Below are 17299 nucleotides of genomic sequence, written 5' to 3' on the forward strand. Positions count from 1 at the left end.
TTCAGTTCCTGGAACCGCTGAACAAATGTTTTGTTTTAACATTTACCTTATTGGGAGATGATAACTCAAAATGCTCCCAAACAGGAGACGTTTTCCTCTTTCTCGCAGGCTCCATTTCTCTAAAAAAAATAGAACCAAAACTCCAACTCTCAACAACCAACTAACGCAAACTCACAAGGAGACATGACAAGTGAGTTTCGCTTCCTTTTATCCACAACCCGAAACACAAACAAATCAATGACGTAGTTCTACTCGAAGTGAGGCCTCGTTTGTCATCGATGACGCGCTTCCCTGAAAATGACACAAGCCTCGATACGGGGCCTCGGCTACAAATGCCCCAACTATTCGACACACGCTTCAAAGTCTCGGTGTCAAACGTAACATCACTACTAAAGGGTCTAACGAGAATGTTGAGCCCACACGGAAGTAGAATGGCTAGAACTGGCATTCCTGTTTATGGTTGTTGATTTGAAGGGGTGGACCAATCTACTGATTTAAGATCTGTGTGTGATTTGCATCAGTGCAATATCATCAACATAAATGTATTGTTTTATTACGGGGGGGGCACAGGGGGGACCAAGCTCAGTGCTACACTGGCCCCTGTTGGCCCCTGCCTAGAATCGCCCATGAGCTACAGACACAGAAACAGTCTGTTCTGAGCAGGGCTGAAATAGAGGGGTTTATAAGCATGATCAAATACAGGATCAGAGTGGATTTAGAACAAGAAACTTCGCAGACATGTTTTGAGGAGCTCTGAGACTTATTTAAACTGGTTGAAGACGAGGAGAATATGTGACCTTATGTTAAAATAAGTAAGTGTAACTCGTGGAATGTCCTCCTCCTTCCCTCTCTTCCAGTGTTTAGAAATGTGATTTCTAGCCATTTTCTTTTAAATTGTAACTATTTTAATGGATCACGGTGGTTTTTGTCACTGATTCTGAGTGTTTGTTGTGTCCTTTTGAGAATAAATAAAGGTTTGAAATGAAATGAAATTGTTTAGTACAGCAGTTAAGTGCTCTTAGTTAGTCACTTCTCATTATCCTTAACTAATACGTCTTTGACCAGCTCATCGGGATATGTCAAAGTTGAGAGGGCGCCAGGATGCAGCCATACCCAACTCGGATATGTTGCCAGTTTTCCACATAGCTGCGTTTTATTTTGAAGCCGAGCCGGAAGTGTCTCTCGCGGTCTCGTGCCCAGCTGAACCTGTCGGCCGTTATCACAACAGATCAGACTGTACTGTAGAAAAGTGCGTGTACTTTACTTCGGAGCAAAATCTATCTGTTCGTGTTTTAAAAACTGCTTTTCGTCGTGTTTTTCTGTCGTGAAGCTACCCGGTGGGACTTTCCAGGATGGTTAAAGTTTCGTTTAACTCCGCGTTGGGACAGAAAGATGTGAAAAAAGACGCCGAAACTCTGATTCCCGAGGAGGACAAAGTGAGTAGAAAATGGCTAACAATGCTAACAGTTAGCATGTAGCAGCTCCGAGCAAACAGACGCAGTTTGTTCAAACATTTACCGACTTATTTACCTACTTACCTCCTCTACGAGAATATTTACCTTCACTACGAGTATATTTCAGTATTTCAATCACTTTTACACACTTTACATTCACCTCACTGCAACATTAAATCAGCCTTTTGTGTTTATTTTTGTTTAATCGTTTTGTAATCTGCGAGTTTGTCTACTTCCTCGTCTGTTCTTCAACTTTTATTTTTAACATATAATATGACATTTTCTATTCTTTTACATATTTAAAAGTATATCAGTGTTTCAGTTCTCCAGTTTGTATCTTCGTAAAAAGATTTTAAGAACATTTTTAATAACTTTAACAAAAGCTAATTTTTTTGTTATTAAAACCAGACATTAAATCAGCTTTAGTCATTATTATCTTTGGTTTTAGAGGTCAATTATAGAAAAAATATCTTTATTATTCCTATTAATTACACTTAAATATCATTGTTTAATTAATTTCCTTCTGGTTTGTCATTAATGTTTAACTTTCACTTCCTTTGACCACTCTCTGTTTGATTAACTCTCACGAGTTTGTCCACTTCCTTGTCTTGTTTTTGATATTTTCTTAATCTTATAATCTTGATTTTAACATGAAAAATATTATGAGTGTTTAATTTATTTCTTTAGCGGAGTTTTTATCTTCATAAAAAGCTTTTAAGAACTGGTTTTAGTTTGTTTAATAACTTTATATACTACACACATACTTTAAATCAGCTTTAGTGGTAATTATCTTTATTTTTAGAGGTCAATTATATCAAAATTATCTTTTAATATTTCTGTTAATTTCACTTAAATATCATTATTTAATGAATTTCCTTCTGGTGTATTATTCGTTTTAACACTGTTTAGTTCACTTGTCTTTTTATGATGTCTGATTTGTTCTCCTGAGGTTTTTTAGCTGCTTTGTTTCTTCTTTCTGTTTTTATAGAAACTTAATTTCACCACATAAATTGACGTTAAGATGTTTTATATTATTACAAGACGTCCTGGTCAGATTAGAGAGGTGTGCATTAACTGGTCAAATGATCTTTAATCCTGTTTTTAAAATCTCAAATGTTAATAAATTAATCTACTTCAAGGTGACTTTGAAGCTCAGAACAAATATAAAGCCCGTGTCCGCCTGGCGTTTTTTTTTTTTTTCTGAGCGCCAGCATCTTTTATAAGTTGTTTTCAATTAGTAGAGAGCGTTGCAGCAGAAAGCAGCCGCCTAGAGAAAAGTGTGTCTTTGCATTTTCTGTGCGGCCGCTAAATTGAAAACTTCCAGCTTTTGAGAAAGGTGCTGTTGATGTCACCGGCGCTCTTTTCTAAATGTATGATATTCCCCGTAGTTTTTCCGCCTAGAGATCACGACTTGTACCCTCATCCTCCTTGCTCCGTGTCTGATCGGGAAATAAACGATGTAATATATAAAACATGCAGTAAAAATTAACGGAGCAGTGTTGGTCATACAGCATCTGTTATCAACTGACTGTTGTCATAGAGACAGGACATTGTAAAGTGCGTCAGCAGCACTGGAGAGAGAGTTGCAAAATACAAGATTATCTGATCTGCAAACAAACCAGATCCTGATCGGCTGGTAAATTGATTCGAACAGGAGATTTGGTGTCCTCTGAGGAAAGTCCAGTTTGATCTTTGAAGAAGAGCTCTGATGGTTTCTGTCGGGTGCAGAAATACAGAAGACTCTCAGATGTTAGATTTTAGTTTGAGTCCTGAAGGAGCTTTAAAACGAGGTTTTCCAGGATTCAAAAAATGTGTTGGTTTGTTTTTGTGCAGCAGAACATCAGCTGTGAGTGTGACATGTGTGTCAGAATAAATGACTGCAATAAAGTGGATAAATCAGCAGTTTGAAGCCGACTGCTGAGCCGTGTTGTCTCTCAGGGTAAAGTCTAGACTCCACCCTGTTCTGCTCTCTTCCTGTTTGAGGAATTTTGAGTTGTTTGCATGTTTAAAGTTGTTGAATGTCTCTGACCACAGAAAGCGGAGTGTGTTTGCACGGTTTCTGATGCTCCTGTCAAGGTGAGAAAACAGTTTATTAAAGTGAAATCCATTGAATAAGAATGCAAATAGATCAACCCGTTTAATTTAGACATGCGTCTTCTTGTCTCAGCTGTCTAATCTCTAGCTCTGTGGGATGTGGTGCACTTCCTGTCTTCCTGTGAGGTTTCTGTGGCTGTTGATTGTTACATTTCGGCCCGGCTCAGTTTCACGCCCCCCCCCCCCCTGAGTTTCAGTCCGACTTCACTTTTATCTGGATGATCAGCCTCAATGTTTTCCACCCGGAGATGGAAGCGTCTGCAAACATAGCACACTCTGGACTAACAGAGTTCAGGAAAAATCCAGTGTCAAAAGGGGAATTCTGGTATTTTCATGTCCTGTGTTATTGTTTGATACACAAATGTTAAATTGGATCGTAACCAAGTGGTAACCTCCGGTTTTGAAAACATAAGGCAGATGCTGAATTGCAAAACCCTGCAGTTCCCTGAGTGTCCACTAGAGGCTGGCTGCAGAAGCACAGGAAGTCACATACACACCCATTCAAAAAGCCTGTTTTTACAGCAGAGATTAACATGTTAACAGCCTGGTTCAAAAAACCAAATAGGTCTGATTAGCTCATGTCTTGATGTCTCGTATCATTAGAAACAAATCTGCAGCTTTGGATTCAACTTTAGAGTACGTTATTGAGACATAAGGACAAACTGTTTTTATTTGTTGATTTTTATCACATCCTGTATCATCTCTGTGTTGATTCTCTCCATCAGTCTGTCACTGTGACATCTTCATCCTTTCCTGTCTCAGGCTTTAACGGGTTAAACTGGGCTCTAACCAATCGGCTAAATCCTCAGCCTGTCTCTCTGAGACATTTATAGCTTTGGAAAAAAATAGACCAAGCTAAACATTAATGCTAAGTTTGTCCAAATGCTTAGTTTAGAGTCTCTCTGTGTGTTGTGTGTGTTCACAGCAGCAGGAGCCACTCCTGTTTATATTAACTGTGCTTCCTTTTATTCAGTCATAAAAACAAACAGACGTCAGCAATGCTCAGATCTTAAACTGCTGGAAAAGTTTTATTATTAAAGTGTAGAAGAGTTCTGCATGTATGAGCATCGAATTCACAACACATCAAAAGCTCTCGTCTCTTCGGCAGAATAAGTCTGACTCTCTCTCCCCCGACAGACGGTGAAGTTACAGACTTCAACAGGCGGTTTGGTCATGCTGTGTCCTCTCAGAAAAGTCCATTAATTAATCATGAGGTTAATCAGAATCTGATCTGCTTTACTGAACTCTCTTAGACCTCGTCTAAATGAACGGTGACTCTCCCGCTGTGTGTTGTCACCGTGCCCATTCTGCAGATCGTTATGACCACGTCTCTTTCTGTGAAAAACCACTTCAGCTCGCATGCAGCAGTGTATCCTGGTACACACTCGCGCACTAAGAACGGCATTATCTCGATTGTCTACATTAAAACATCCACTGATGTGTTTTATTCATAACCAGTTAAAGAGACCATAGACGCCTGGTCTTTAAATGTGAACGTGGTTTAAAAAAAACTCGTGGGGCGTATCAGTCTGAGGCGTACTGCTGTTTGAGCTCGGACAGAAGGGCGCTTTAAAAAGACTCACTGACTGTGTCGATAAAGTTAGAATGAAACTTTATTCATACGTGTATTTATGAAGCTGCTATTTACAAAGCACTGATGAATTCATGAGGCGACGACACCTCAAAGTTTCTATTCTGATCATTGAAATAAAAGCAGCCGCGGGTCATGAAGCAGACGAGTTAATGATTCAAACCACAGAAAGTTATTTATTTACTACCAGGATTGTCGGCCATCTTTTCACCAAACAATACGAGACAGAGATGGATCACTTCTCTTTATTCTCAACATGCAGATACCCTAAATATGTTCTTTTTGACTCATAACAGGTTCGTTAGTTTCATGTCGAGTCTTTTGGGGACGTCCCTCTGTTGTAATCTTTATTTAAATCGAGGATGGAGATAAAAAACGTCAGTTTCTGGACCTGTGTTTGCAGGTAACATCCACATCTGTGTGCACTCGGTTCTGTGATGATATGATGAATAATCTCAGTGTTTCTGTCACTGTATTTGGGTCATTTCATGCAGATCTCATGCAGACATATGGTCGGACTTCAGAGCCCGAGGACACAAGATTTCACAGTTTTTGGGTCGTCCTGCTCTGAGCGGCCAGCTGGCGTTAAACCTGATTAAAAAACATTTATTTAATTTTCTCCTTTTTATGCATTTAAGTCATTTGTATTTCATGTTTCTGTGCTCCAGTTCTTCTGTGAGTTCATCCTCAGGTTACAGGTGCTCCACGCTCTATTGTTTAAAGACTGAGAGCTGAATTGATTAGTCCAATAATCAGTTAATTGATCTGATTTTAAGCCAATCAGATGCGAGGATTACTTACATTCCTTTATCTTAAATGTTTAAATGAAATTACGGCTTTGGCCTGACGACAGCTGCTCGGACAGAAGTCGTTATTTACAGACGTCACATTTGTCTCTGGAGGTTTGAAGTCGATATTTTAGTATTAACAGAAGGACCGATGGAGATATGGATTATTGTTTTTTAGTATTTATGACTTTTGTTTGCGTGTCTGAGCTGCAGGTGATTTATTCAAAGAGAGAAATGAACATGAGTTATGTTTGCCTGCTGGAACCTTCTGCATGCATGTCATCTTCAGTCAGTCCCGTTTGAAGGCCGGTTGTCTTCCTTTCTTCCTCCTCCGTCATTTTGCAGGAATAATAGTTTATCTATCTTCATACTCTCCTCTTTACCTCCTTCATACCTTCATTAGCAGATTACAGCTCAGGCCTCACGCTGCTCTTCTCCCGTGTGTCCTCTGCCCGTCGTCTGAGGCATGCCGAGGATTACTCTTTAATCAGTCAGATTGGGACTCAGCCGGGGAGCTTACACGGCCTCCTGCAGGGCGCCGGCAGCTAAAACCCAACAAGAAGGAAGATTACCTGACAGGAGGACATAACTGCACACACCCTTCACCCAGAGAAGACCTGCACCATGACCAGTGTTTCCCCTACCATTATATTAGGGGGGCGGCCCGCCTCACCAACGCCCCCCTTGAAGTTCAAGTTTAAAAAAAAAAAATCAGATTTATTTTTGGGCTTTTTGGGCCTTTATTGAAGAGATAGGATAGTGGATAGAGTGGGAAATCAGGGGAAGAAGTCATTTAAGGATACCTTTCCGATAGAAAAGGACAGCTGTCATTAAAAGTAACGCATGAACAGCAAGATTCCTTCAAGTGTTTGTTTCGGCGTGTGTCTCCCCCCACCCCCCCAAAGCTGTAAACCTAGGGGAAACACTGATGACACAGACATATCGTGAGGCAGAAAAACTGATTTTTTTAAAATATGAGGAAAACTTTGGTGTAACAGATAACCTGCCTACATGAGAACCAGGCCTCAGTCTGTAGGGACCTGGGGACCAGACCAACTTCCATATTTTGGTCTGCACAAGTCCCGATTTGGACCAAAATATGAAAGTTGGTCTGGTAGCTGGAGAGGTGCCAGGTCACTTCCTGAGTACTGCGGAGGTGCCTATGAGCAAGGCACTGAACCCCCACAGCATAGGTGTGCTCCCGTAGCAGCCCCCCCCCCCCCCAAAAAAAAACCCCCCAAAAAACAATGAACATTTCCATTAGTGCATGTCCACAGGTACAGTTGGTTCATGTGTGTGTGATATGGGCCTCCGTGTGTGAGAAGCATGTCTCTCAATAACGGAATGTAAAACCAGAAAGTATGAAAAATAAAATAAAATTTTAAACTGAGAAAAAGAGTAGGTGTCTCCCGTTTCACTAACATTTCACTAACAAGTTTAGTCTTGATGAAGTCGACCCACAAAAGGAGGATGGTGTTTCACGTGTCTCCACTGACTGACACCGATACTCACCTGTCTTCTCACACACACACACACGGGCTGCTCTCAGGTGGACAGGTGTTCAGGACTCTGCAAGGCTGATCCATCTAAAGACATTTTGACCTGACACTGAACCGTGATCGGGATTAAAGTGAACAGACTATCGATGTTTAAAGTGTAATAATCCTCAGTTATTAAAATGCACGTTGTACATGCTCGGATGAAAGAGGAGCTGAATCAGCTGCAGAGGATAAAAACACACAAAGAACAGGACAGAGGTGATTCAGCAACAAAACAGGAAATGGACGGAGGCAGCAGAGATAGAGAAAGGCTGAACGCAGGAGAATTACTTCCTGGATGAGAAACACGTCGGCTTTCTGCTTTAGTCAGCTTTCTTTATTTGCTGCTTCAGTTCTCACACGGGACAATGTCATGCCTCCTTTGTTGGTGATATCAAACAGGTCACGTGGTTAAACATTTGGCTGTTGATAATTGGGACACTAATTAAATGTGAAGCAGGCGTTAGCCGCAGGTTCATTTAGAAACACTTTGAAGAATGAACTGACAAAAACATGTTCGAGGAACACAACAAAGATCTTCATAAAATAAAAGATTTGATCAAAATATAAGTAGCATGTGGGGTGCTGGTGGTTTGCGTCTGCGCCCCCTGTTCGAGGGATTTTGTCCTCGAGGCTGGCTGCTCCTGTTCGTGTCCGACCTGTTGCCACTTTCCCTGTATGCAGGACGATGCAGTGTGATTTGCTGTTGCCTCAGAGTGAGGAGGTTCCTTGTTTGAATCCCTGTCTGACAGGAGCCTCTCTGTGTGGAGTTTGTATGTTCTCCCTGTGCATGCGTGGGTTCTCTCCGGGTACTCCGGCTTCCTCCCAAAGTACTAAGACATGCTCGTTAGGTTAACTGGTGACTCTAAATTGCGGAGTTCAGACATCAAACTTTACTTTAGCCACCTTTGTTTTCTACTTTACGGGCATCTCACAAAGCCTCCCAAAGTTTCAGCAATCAGCCATTTTATCTTTAGATTCAGCGTCATTCTCCAAATAATACGTTTATATATTTTAGTAAATAGATGTGTGGATGTTTGTGAGGGTACATGGTGTTCCTGTTGGGAGGGACGTTGGTTTTCTTCACTGTGTTGACATACCAGTGTGTGTGTTGTAATTATGAAACATGTGAAGTCATGTTGGGTCATGTTTCTGAAGCTTCAGGAGGTGGTTGTGAAACAGAACAATCACTTCCTCAGAATCTAGAGCTGCCTGTTTCCCATGAGTTTTCAAGAGAAGTGGAAATATTATTATAAAAATATTCTTACAGTTGGTCACAACTGCTGAACTGTGCATTCACACCTGAGCTGTTTGGTATTATTTTGATATAATACATGTGCACAAAAAATCAAGAGCCAGGCTCGTGTTTGTTGCTGGAGCTGCAACACTGAAGTGAACTGAGCTGTTTAATATTCTCCTCCTGTGTCTGTTGGTCGGTGTTGTTGATGTTGAGTCAGCAGTGTCCCCCTCGTCTAGTGAACCTCCAGTTCCTCTTCTCGGGAAGTCAAAGAGCGAGTGAGTGATCGGAACGAAGCTCGCCTTTCAGCTGACAGAAAAGCCAGAGGAAATGTTCCCTTTTTAGAGAGTGTGTGTGTCAAACACTCTGCCGGTCATAATACACTCCCCCGACAGATGGAGTGTTTGCTGCTCTCTATAAAAACATTTCTTCCTCTTTATTCTGTCTAATGTCCCCCCACACTTTGCTGCGTTCATCACCAGAAACAGAAACATTTACTGACTTTTTTCTGCCCGTCTGAAATGTCTGATTTTCATTTTTTGTTCCTGCTTTCATCTGCAGCCTCTTTCGACCCAAGGTGATCTGTCTCTATTTATATTTCTGACCGTAAAGCTGACTCAGTTATCAGCTCGTTAAAGCTCAAACACAGAATCCAAATGAAAGTCAGCATGGAGCCTCTCCTCATTATTGTTGTTGTTGAGCGATGGCTGCAGTTAAAAGAATAGTACAGTTAACATCTGAATCTGAAACTGAATTAAGTCCAGCTTGATATGCAGAGACAAAGATATGTCTGGACCTGTTCTGAAAGAAACCAGGTTTTTACCCTCCTCCGACTTTCTCTTCTTTCGTTGTCATTTCCACACTTTGTGTTGTTTACATTTTGTCAGTCTGCCTGTGATGAGTCACCATGTTGCTGCGTGTGTGTTAGAGTCTGAGTTTGTGTGTGTATGACTGGGATGAACAGCCTTGTTCATTCATTTAAAATAAGGCCTTTGTTTACACACACAAACACATCATCACAGATGCGAACAATGACCCCACACTACTCTTGTTCATGCCAGGCCGGAGATAATCTTTCTTTTTTAATGTAATGACTGGCTGCATCGTGCGACTTTAAATACCGAACCTGATAAGATACCAGACTAACGTGGACATGTGGTTTGCAAATCTATAATCTGCTATTTGAATCATCATATTGTATGAAAATATGAAATTAGTCTCATGAGACGAGCTGTTTGTGGGATGAGTTAATGTATGGAATATATTCAGAGTGAACGTTTGAATCTGAGGACTAATCAGAGGTCTTCTTCTCCATCCTGCAGGATGCCGAGGCAGCCCTCGTGGTGCGTCATCAGTCCCGGGCCTGGTGCTGGTGCATGTGTCTTGGCGTGGCCCTCATGTTGTCTGGAGTGGTGGTGGGAGGAGCTTACCTGTACCGCTATTACATCATGGAGGTGAGCAGGCAGCACCAACAAGGGTGGGACAGTTCCTTCGACAGCAGCGAGGTAAACTGAACCTGCATTCCACCTGGAAGGAAAGGGTTAAATTTGACACATGGCTTTGATATTTGTCCAGGAAAGTCGTGTATGTGATCAATATTGAATTAAAAGAACTCTCACATTCCTGAAAGACAAAAGCAGTGCATGTATTCACATCTGTGTTCAAAAGAACAAAACCATAAATCAGATCTCTTAGGGGGAAAATAACCCGACAGGTTGGAGCAGGTAAACGTCTGAGCTGTTTTTTTTATATCGGTGTTAACTCCGCCTTAATGAGCAGGTTACTGAGCAGAGTGGATGATCAACAGACCAAACCTTAGGAACACAGCGAAGTTAAGAACTGTCAGGAGAGTCCGAGAGGGAGAGGAGGAACACGTCTTTGTGGGGATTATATCTGCTTGTGAACTCTTCTTACTCTGTTAATCTGTAATCCTGAGATCTTCTGTCCCTATATGTTTCACAATAAGAGTCATTTTTGTACCATTTTTTTATTTCACAGACAATCTAATATAATGTACGATGCATTACATACGATTGGATGTAAATTAAGTAACTGGATTGATGTTATATAAGAGTTTAAGGCCCCCATGTCCACCTGGTGTATTTTCTGAGGGCCAGCATCTTTTTTCATTTGTTTTCAATGAGGAGAGAGCTTTTGCAGCAGCTGGCTGCCAATGGAGCACCAAGCGCTACTCTTCAGAAGAGCCCCGTTGATGTCACAGACACGCTTTTCCAAATATATGCTATTCCCCATATTTTTGTCTTTTACGGTTCTAAAATGTAAAGCATCCTGTAATAAACTACAGAGCAGTGACGGTCATACAGCAGTCGTGACATGCAAGTGCGTCCAGGTGCACAGCAACCTTAATCTGTGTAAGACCCAACCAGCTTTGAAACTGTACAGTGAGATCACATGTGAAGTGAACAAACCGTGTGACAGTCAACCTGCATGACTGAAAGGGTTCAACCGAAAACGTCTGATGTTCTCCATGTTTTGGTCTCAGCAGGAGGATGAGGTGTATTTCTGCGGCGTGAACTATCGAGAGGACGACTACCTGATCCGACAGGAAGAGGAGGTACGACCCGCTCAAAAACATCAACACTGCTCGCGTCATTCAGGCAGTTTCACTTCCTGCTGCCTCTCAGAACTAACGTGTTTGAGTTCAGCACACATGACGGTTTAAAGTCTCTTTCAACAAATCGATGCACACAGAGTCACTGATTGATGATTACTCTGGTTATTGATCGACTAGCTGACCTCAGTCTGCAGAGGACTCACAGCACAAACGCTCTTTACAAATCTGTGCACGGAGAGGGTTTGATTCCTTTTAATTCTAAGAGAACTTTGTTCCTGTTTCTAAGAAGATGAATCATTAGAAAGTCGACCAGTAAAAGCAGCTACATTTATTCATCCATCTATTCAATTATTTAACCCCTCGGTGTTAAGAGCAGCAGGAGAATCAGTCCACAGAGCAGTCAAACAAATCATAACTACCATCTGCTGACATTTATCCAGAAATTAAGTTATGGCAGTAACTGACTGATGTGATGAACTGGTTTGCAGGTGGAGTTGGAGGCCGCGAACGCGTTCCCTCTGCGACAGCTGGAGGAAAGGATCAGGGTGCTGGAGAGGGAGCAGGTGGAGCTTATCAGCGTCCCCGTGCCCGAGTTCGACGACGGAGACCCCGCCGACATCGTCCACGACTTCCAGAGGGTGAGACTACGAAGCTCCGCCCACAGTCTGACATCACACCCCATCAGCTGATTCTTGACTTAAACCAGTTTCTTTCTAAACGTATTGATTATCATAAGACCGAATGTCATTTAAAGGCGGAGTCAGTAGAAATGTTTGTAAACAAGCATTCAAACTGGCCCCTCCTCCTCTAGAAGCCCCGCCCCCTGCAGGACGTAGTGAGTACGTTTACTGCTTGTACCTACACTGCAAGCTAACGCACGTTAGCACAAGCTAACCGCCGGTGTTTGTCACCTGCCTGTTCAACAGGAAGCAGACCAACTCCACGTCCACGGGTAAAAGCCAACACAAGGTTCACCCTCGTTTTAGAACAAGCTTTATCCGCTTGGTGTTTCTCCACACTGTGATTATATTTTTTCTTCTTTGCTGCTACGTCCACGTCCGTCATATTTGCTCTGCCAATCTCTGAATTGTATCCACTCCTAAACTCACCTGCTGCGCAAACCAGAACAGTAAAATCCAGTCAGAGGACAGAGTCTCTGCAGACACAGTCACCACCACACATGTATGGAGGCCCAGAAGGGACGATGGAGCAGCTTTACTTTAGGATGAGTCTGTATTTTATTTTGAAGGAGGAATCTGCTGACTCTGTCTTTAACGAAGTGGAGGATCTGGGTATTAAATATCAGAAGCTGTTAATAGAAATCAACTCTTTCTGAGGATTTTAAATACAAACCTCCAAATCACAGACAGTTCAGGGTGTTTAGTGTTGATTTGTATTCATGTTGGATAAAAAACATTTGATTCATGTTTGTGAATGTGACCTGACTGTCGTATAAATGCAGTTAATATTGTGAAAATTTCAAAATAATCATAATAAAAGCTTCATGGCTGAATGAAGAAAGGAAGAATTTAGCTTTTTAAAGCTCTGGGTTCTTGGCGTGTAAATGTTTCTTTCTCTTTCAGAAATTGACCGCCTACCTGGATCTGAGTCTGAACAAGTGCTACGTCATCCCGCTCAACACCTCCGTCGTGATGCCGCCCAGAGACTTCCTGGAACTGCTCGTCAACGTGAAGGTAAAGAAAAATGTTTCAGCGAAAATCTTGGCTTGTGATGTAACAAAAACAACAAGCGGACAGAAACAAAGAGTCTAAATGAAGTGATCTTATTGAACACAGCTCGGAGACGTTAAAGTCTTAAAGAAGCAGCTGACGCTAATCAGTTCATGGTTCACATGTTTGTGTTGCTCTCTCTCTGCCAGGCCGGCACCTACCTGCCTCAGTCGTACCTGGTCCACGAGGAGATGATCGTGACCGAGCGTCTGGAGAGCGTCGACCAGCTCGGATATTTCATCTATAACCTCTGCAGGGGCAAAGACACCTTCAAGCTGCAGCGCAGAGACAGGATTCTGGGTAGGAACCGTGATTCTTTTTTTTAATAGATTATTTAAAAGTAGTAAGAGTCTCGCCGTCACTGAGCACATGTGGACGCTCTGGGAAACACTGAAAACGGAGTGTGGCTGCTAAGAGCTCCAAACAAAGTGTCAATTCCCAAAAATCTGAAGAATCAGGATGGTTTAACTCAAAAGCAACTCCAGTTTAATTAAGTCAACTTAGAAACATTTTTGAAAGACCTACAACAAACACGTGTCTGTATGCGATCAGTCTGAACGCCATAGATGTATCTGTGTTGTCTCTCCATCGAGCCTCACATTTACACTCCTGAAAGTGTCTCTATGAATGTACAAAGACGTGATGACGGCTGAGGTTAGTTACGGTACTAGTGGATACGCAGTCTGAAGAGAGTTTCAGACTGTCTGCAGAAAAAATACTCAGAGGCCGGCCGGAGAAACCCCGCTTGAGAAAATTTGCACTGCAGCTCAACCCAAAAAATGTTTTCAGGAGTTTTTTGAAAGCGTGACAGCACCAGTGAACACCTGACCTCGTCCGTGTGAGCAGCGTGCTAACCCCTTCTCTTTGTCTTCCAGGCATACAGAAGCGTGAAGCCATGAACTGCCGCAAGATCCGTCACTTCGAGAGCCACACGGTGGTGGAGACTCTGATCTGTCACCCTTAAGAGACCTCTGCGGTCTCACACCTGCTCTTAAAGTCACTGGGGTGCAGTGAGATTAGTGTTGATGCTCACCTGTCTCTTCGTTTTCTATCTTCAGGTAGTTTGAGTGAGTGAGAGGAGTGAAATGTGAAGCTGTTTGAATTTTCATCGGTGTTTAAAAAAAAAAGAAAAAAAAGATTTTTTTCACTTTTCTGTACGGGGATCTCTTTGGAAACTTTTCAGACAATAACTCTCTAAAGTAGGCATATAAAGCAGTAAATTATTCTAATCAAATATAGCATGAGCGTTGATCTGAACAGACGACGCTAAATTGAGTCTGTCTTTCCTTCAGTCAGAGTTCAGGAGAAAACAGCGAGTTTTTATAACGGATCAGTCCAGGAGGCTTTTTTTCATGTTGTTTATTTTGTACTTTGTCTGCTGTAGTTCTTAAACACTGCACATGTGTCTTTCTTAACTGGAGAATGATCTTTATATACACGAAAGTGGACGAATGCGTCACTTGTTTAGCTTTATGAGTTGCAGCAGAGAGAGAGAGGGGTTCACAGGAGGACACTCACACTTTGGTTTCAGTCTTTTTCACCAGGGTTGTCTATCTTTTTATTTGAATGTGTAATTTTTCTGATAACTCTTGTACTAATTTGTGTATATAATCTCTAAAGATATGAACAGACCAACACAATAAACAAAACAATAAAAACAAACCTGCGTCTCTTGTTTGGTTCCCTCGTTAAGCTGCCAGCTTCCTGTCTCACTTCACTTCTTTAAATCCTCAATGACTTTTTCTACCGTTTTTATACGTGAAGGGAAACTTCATACATTTCCTCCAAGAGAGTCAGTGTGGGAAAATGTCTCAATTAAACACATTCTCATCGGCCACACCCTTACCCTCTTGAATCAACCCATCTTTTCTGTCTTTATGAAGCGCCTTTCATGGGATCCAAAGATGCTTGACATGGTGGAGGGACCAGACAGAGAATTGGGGAGGCAGTAGCTCAGACTGTAGGGACTTGGGTTGGAAAGGGTTGCCGGTTCAAGTCCAGGTAGAGTTGTAGTCGAGACTACACTAACCGAGACCAGAGTGCTCTGAGACAAGACCAAGACATGTAGGGATCAAGAGTGGGGGCTGTGACCCTGAAGGCCCTGTCTCCATAGGTGTGGAGTCTTGTCTGTGGCACAGAGAGGTACTGAGGGGCGAGGAGGGATCTGTAAGTGGATATTGTGGAGTTGATTCTAGATCTAATTGGGAACCAGTGAAGGTGGATGAGGGTTCAGGTGATGTGTGGCCAGGTCTTTATGTGGGTGAGGACTCTGGCAGCAGAGTTTTGGACGTATCTGAGCCTGTCCAGGGCTTTACTGGTTACCCCAGACAGGACTCCATTGCATTAGGATGTTCAGGTAGAGCACCCGTCAACAACCATGAGCTCAGTTTTATTGTTGTTCAGTTTTAGGAAATTGGTTGACATCCAGGTTTGGATGTTTTGCAGGTAGTAGACGAGTGGATGGTGACTTCATTTCAAGACTTGTACCTAAAAGAAGCTGCGTATACTTCAGTGCCTAAGTAGCAGGATTTGGGCGTGTAATGAAGAACTTGGTACTTTGATGGTCGTCTGTTCAGATGCTCTTGGTCACTGTGCCGTGTCATCACATGACTTTGTGTCTGCAGCCGTCACCTCAGAGGACTGACACCAGATCAGGTGACACGGCGGGCGCTCGGCCTCCGTGTTATTTGATCACAGTGGAAATTCGTCCTTGATTAAAGCGCTAATCAGAGGGACCTCGCCCGGGGGTGGGGTGATGGGAAACGGGCCAGGTGGTTAGCGGGGGAGTGTCACCTTGAAGGATCAGAGAGGAGGTCGATGTGAGCAGAAAACTGTGGAGGTTAGAAACTCCTGATCTACAGACTGAAGCAGTGAACGAGAATGATGGAACAGTCATCAAAGTGTTTTCTGGTTCTATTACTATTAGAGGGTTAAAGCAGATGTTACAGTTTACGGATACTTCTCAGTTTATTTATGAAGCACATTTAAGCAACAAGGCGATTCACACAAGACATCAAAAGCATCACGAGGATGCAAAGAAACAAGGATATTTCAAAGTCATGATAAGAGGCTGGTGGCCTAGTGCTCGGTGTGCACGCTCCATGTACTGAGGCTGAAGGCTCAGACAAAACTGCTCAGCATTTGGTTGGTAATACTTTTAACCTGTTGAAGAAAAAGCCTGAAGAAGACGGCTGGATGAAACCTTTCTGATCGTGATAGAATCAAAACGTTTTGTGGCATTAGAGAAAGTGTGTCGGAACATCTTCAGTCTGCTGTTATTAGATGTCTCTCTCTTGACTCTTTCTGCTGATATTTAGTGAACACATTCTCATAATATTGATCTCATAAATACACTGAGGTTGTTAGATGGTTTATAATTTGATGCTTTTTGATACCACAGGTATTAAAAACAATATCATCAAGAAAGTATGATCATTGAAACCAAGAAATTGTGCAATATCAGGGGCCTAGGAGTCTAACTTCCTGGTATCATAACCACCCTTACAGTACGCATGTGCACATAGGCAACTTTTTTTTTGTTTCCTTGACTGTTGGAGGATTGATTTTTTTACCTACTAGGAAATAAAGTTGTTTGACTTTTAATTGTGCTGTTTTTATACTTGTCTATGTTTACTATCAGTCATCAGGTTACGTCTTCCATAATTATAAGTGACAAATATTCTTACTCTGTATAAGCATCATTCTCTGTCAGATATAGAAACACACACAGTGATGACGGCTGCCTGATATATCCCTGTGGGGTGTGATCTCTAAAATCTGACAACAGAAAGATGATCTGTGTGTGTGTGAAGAAAGCCCCAAACCTCTGCTGACATTCTGATACTTTAAATAAGGGTCTGGACTTTACACTCACACTGGAGTCTGTCTCTGATTACAGATCAGGCAGGTGAGAGACGACACACACACACACACACACACACACACACACACACACACACACACACACACACACACACTTAAGGTGAATATCTGTGTGTCAACACAGCAAAGAAACAGTGTGTCTCTGTATGTTTTAATCCAAACAAATAGCCCAAAACATGCAGATTATTTTTATTTATTTATTTGTATCAAAAACAAAAAACAAAGCTACAATAAATAAAACAAAGAGTTTAGATATGTATAGGAGAGGTGTTTGAAACAAGAGAGGGCTTAATGCTTGTTTGAGGACCTCCTCAAGACAAAGACCAAATTAAAATAGTATTTATTTAATAGAATAAAAAAACTAAAAAGCAGAGAAATTATATAAAATAAAATAATGATAAAATGAGTGT

At 41.9% G+C, this 17299-nt stretch overlaps 1 protein-coding gene across 4 annotated transcripts; it reads left to right on the plus strand.

Moving 5' to 3' along the window:
* Nucleotides 1-1203: 1203 nt before the first annotated feature.
* LOC132987169 (integral membrane protein 2B-like) lies at nucleotides 1204-14669 on the plus strand. 4 transcript variants are annotated; one of them, XM_061054055.1, is made up of 7 exons: nucleotides 1204-1436; nucleotides 10025-10207; nucleotides 11209-11277; nucleotides 11766-11915; nucleotides 12861-12971; nucleotides 13157-13307; nucleotides 13883-14669. In XM_061054055.1, the coding sequence occupies exons 1-7, from the start codon at nucleotides 1353-1355 to the stop codon at nucleotides 13969-13971; spliced, it is 837 nt and encodes a 278-aa protein (XP_060910038.1). In that variant the 5' UTR covers nucleotides 1204-1352; the 3' UTR covers nucleotides 13972-14669. The 4 variants fall into 4 exon arrangements, with proteins under 4 accessions (XP_060910038.1, XP_060910037.1, XP_060910039.1 ...); XM_061054054.1 differs by having other exon boundaries at nucleotides 1205-1436; nucleotides 11206-11277; XM_061054056.1 differs by having other exon boundaries at nucleotides 1205-1436; nucleotides 10025-10156; nucleotides 11206-11277.
* The last annotated feature ends 2630 nt before the right edge of the window (nucleotides 14670-17299 follow it).

This window comes from Labrus mixtus, chromosome 13, assembly GCF_963584025.1.
Source record: "Labrus mixtus chromosome 13, fLabMix1.1, whole genome shotgun sequence".
Classification (NCBI taxonomy): Eukaryota; Metazoa; Chordata; class Actinopteri; order Labriformes; family Labridae; genus Labrus; species Labrus mixtus.

Coding starts and splice junctions, on each gene's coding strand:
- LOC132987169 (XM_061054054.1), top strand. CDS start 1,353: ATGGTTAAAGTTTCGTTTAACTCCGCGTTGGGACAGAAAGATGTGAAA. Junction 1,437..10,024: donor TGATTCCCGAGGAGGACAAA/GTGAGTAGAAAA, acceptor TCCATCCTGCAG/GATGCCGAGGCAGCCCTCGT. Junction 10,208..11,205: donor GTTCCTTCGACAGCAGCGAG/GTAAACTGAACC, acceptor TTTTGGTCTCAG/CAGGAGGATGAGGTGTATTT.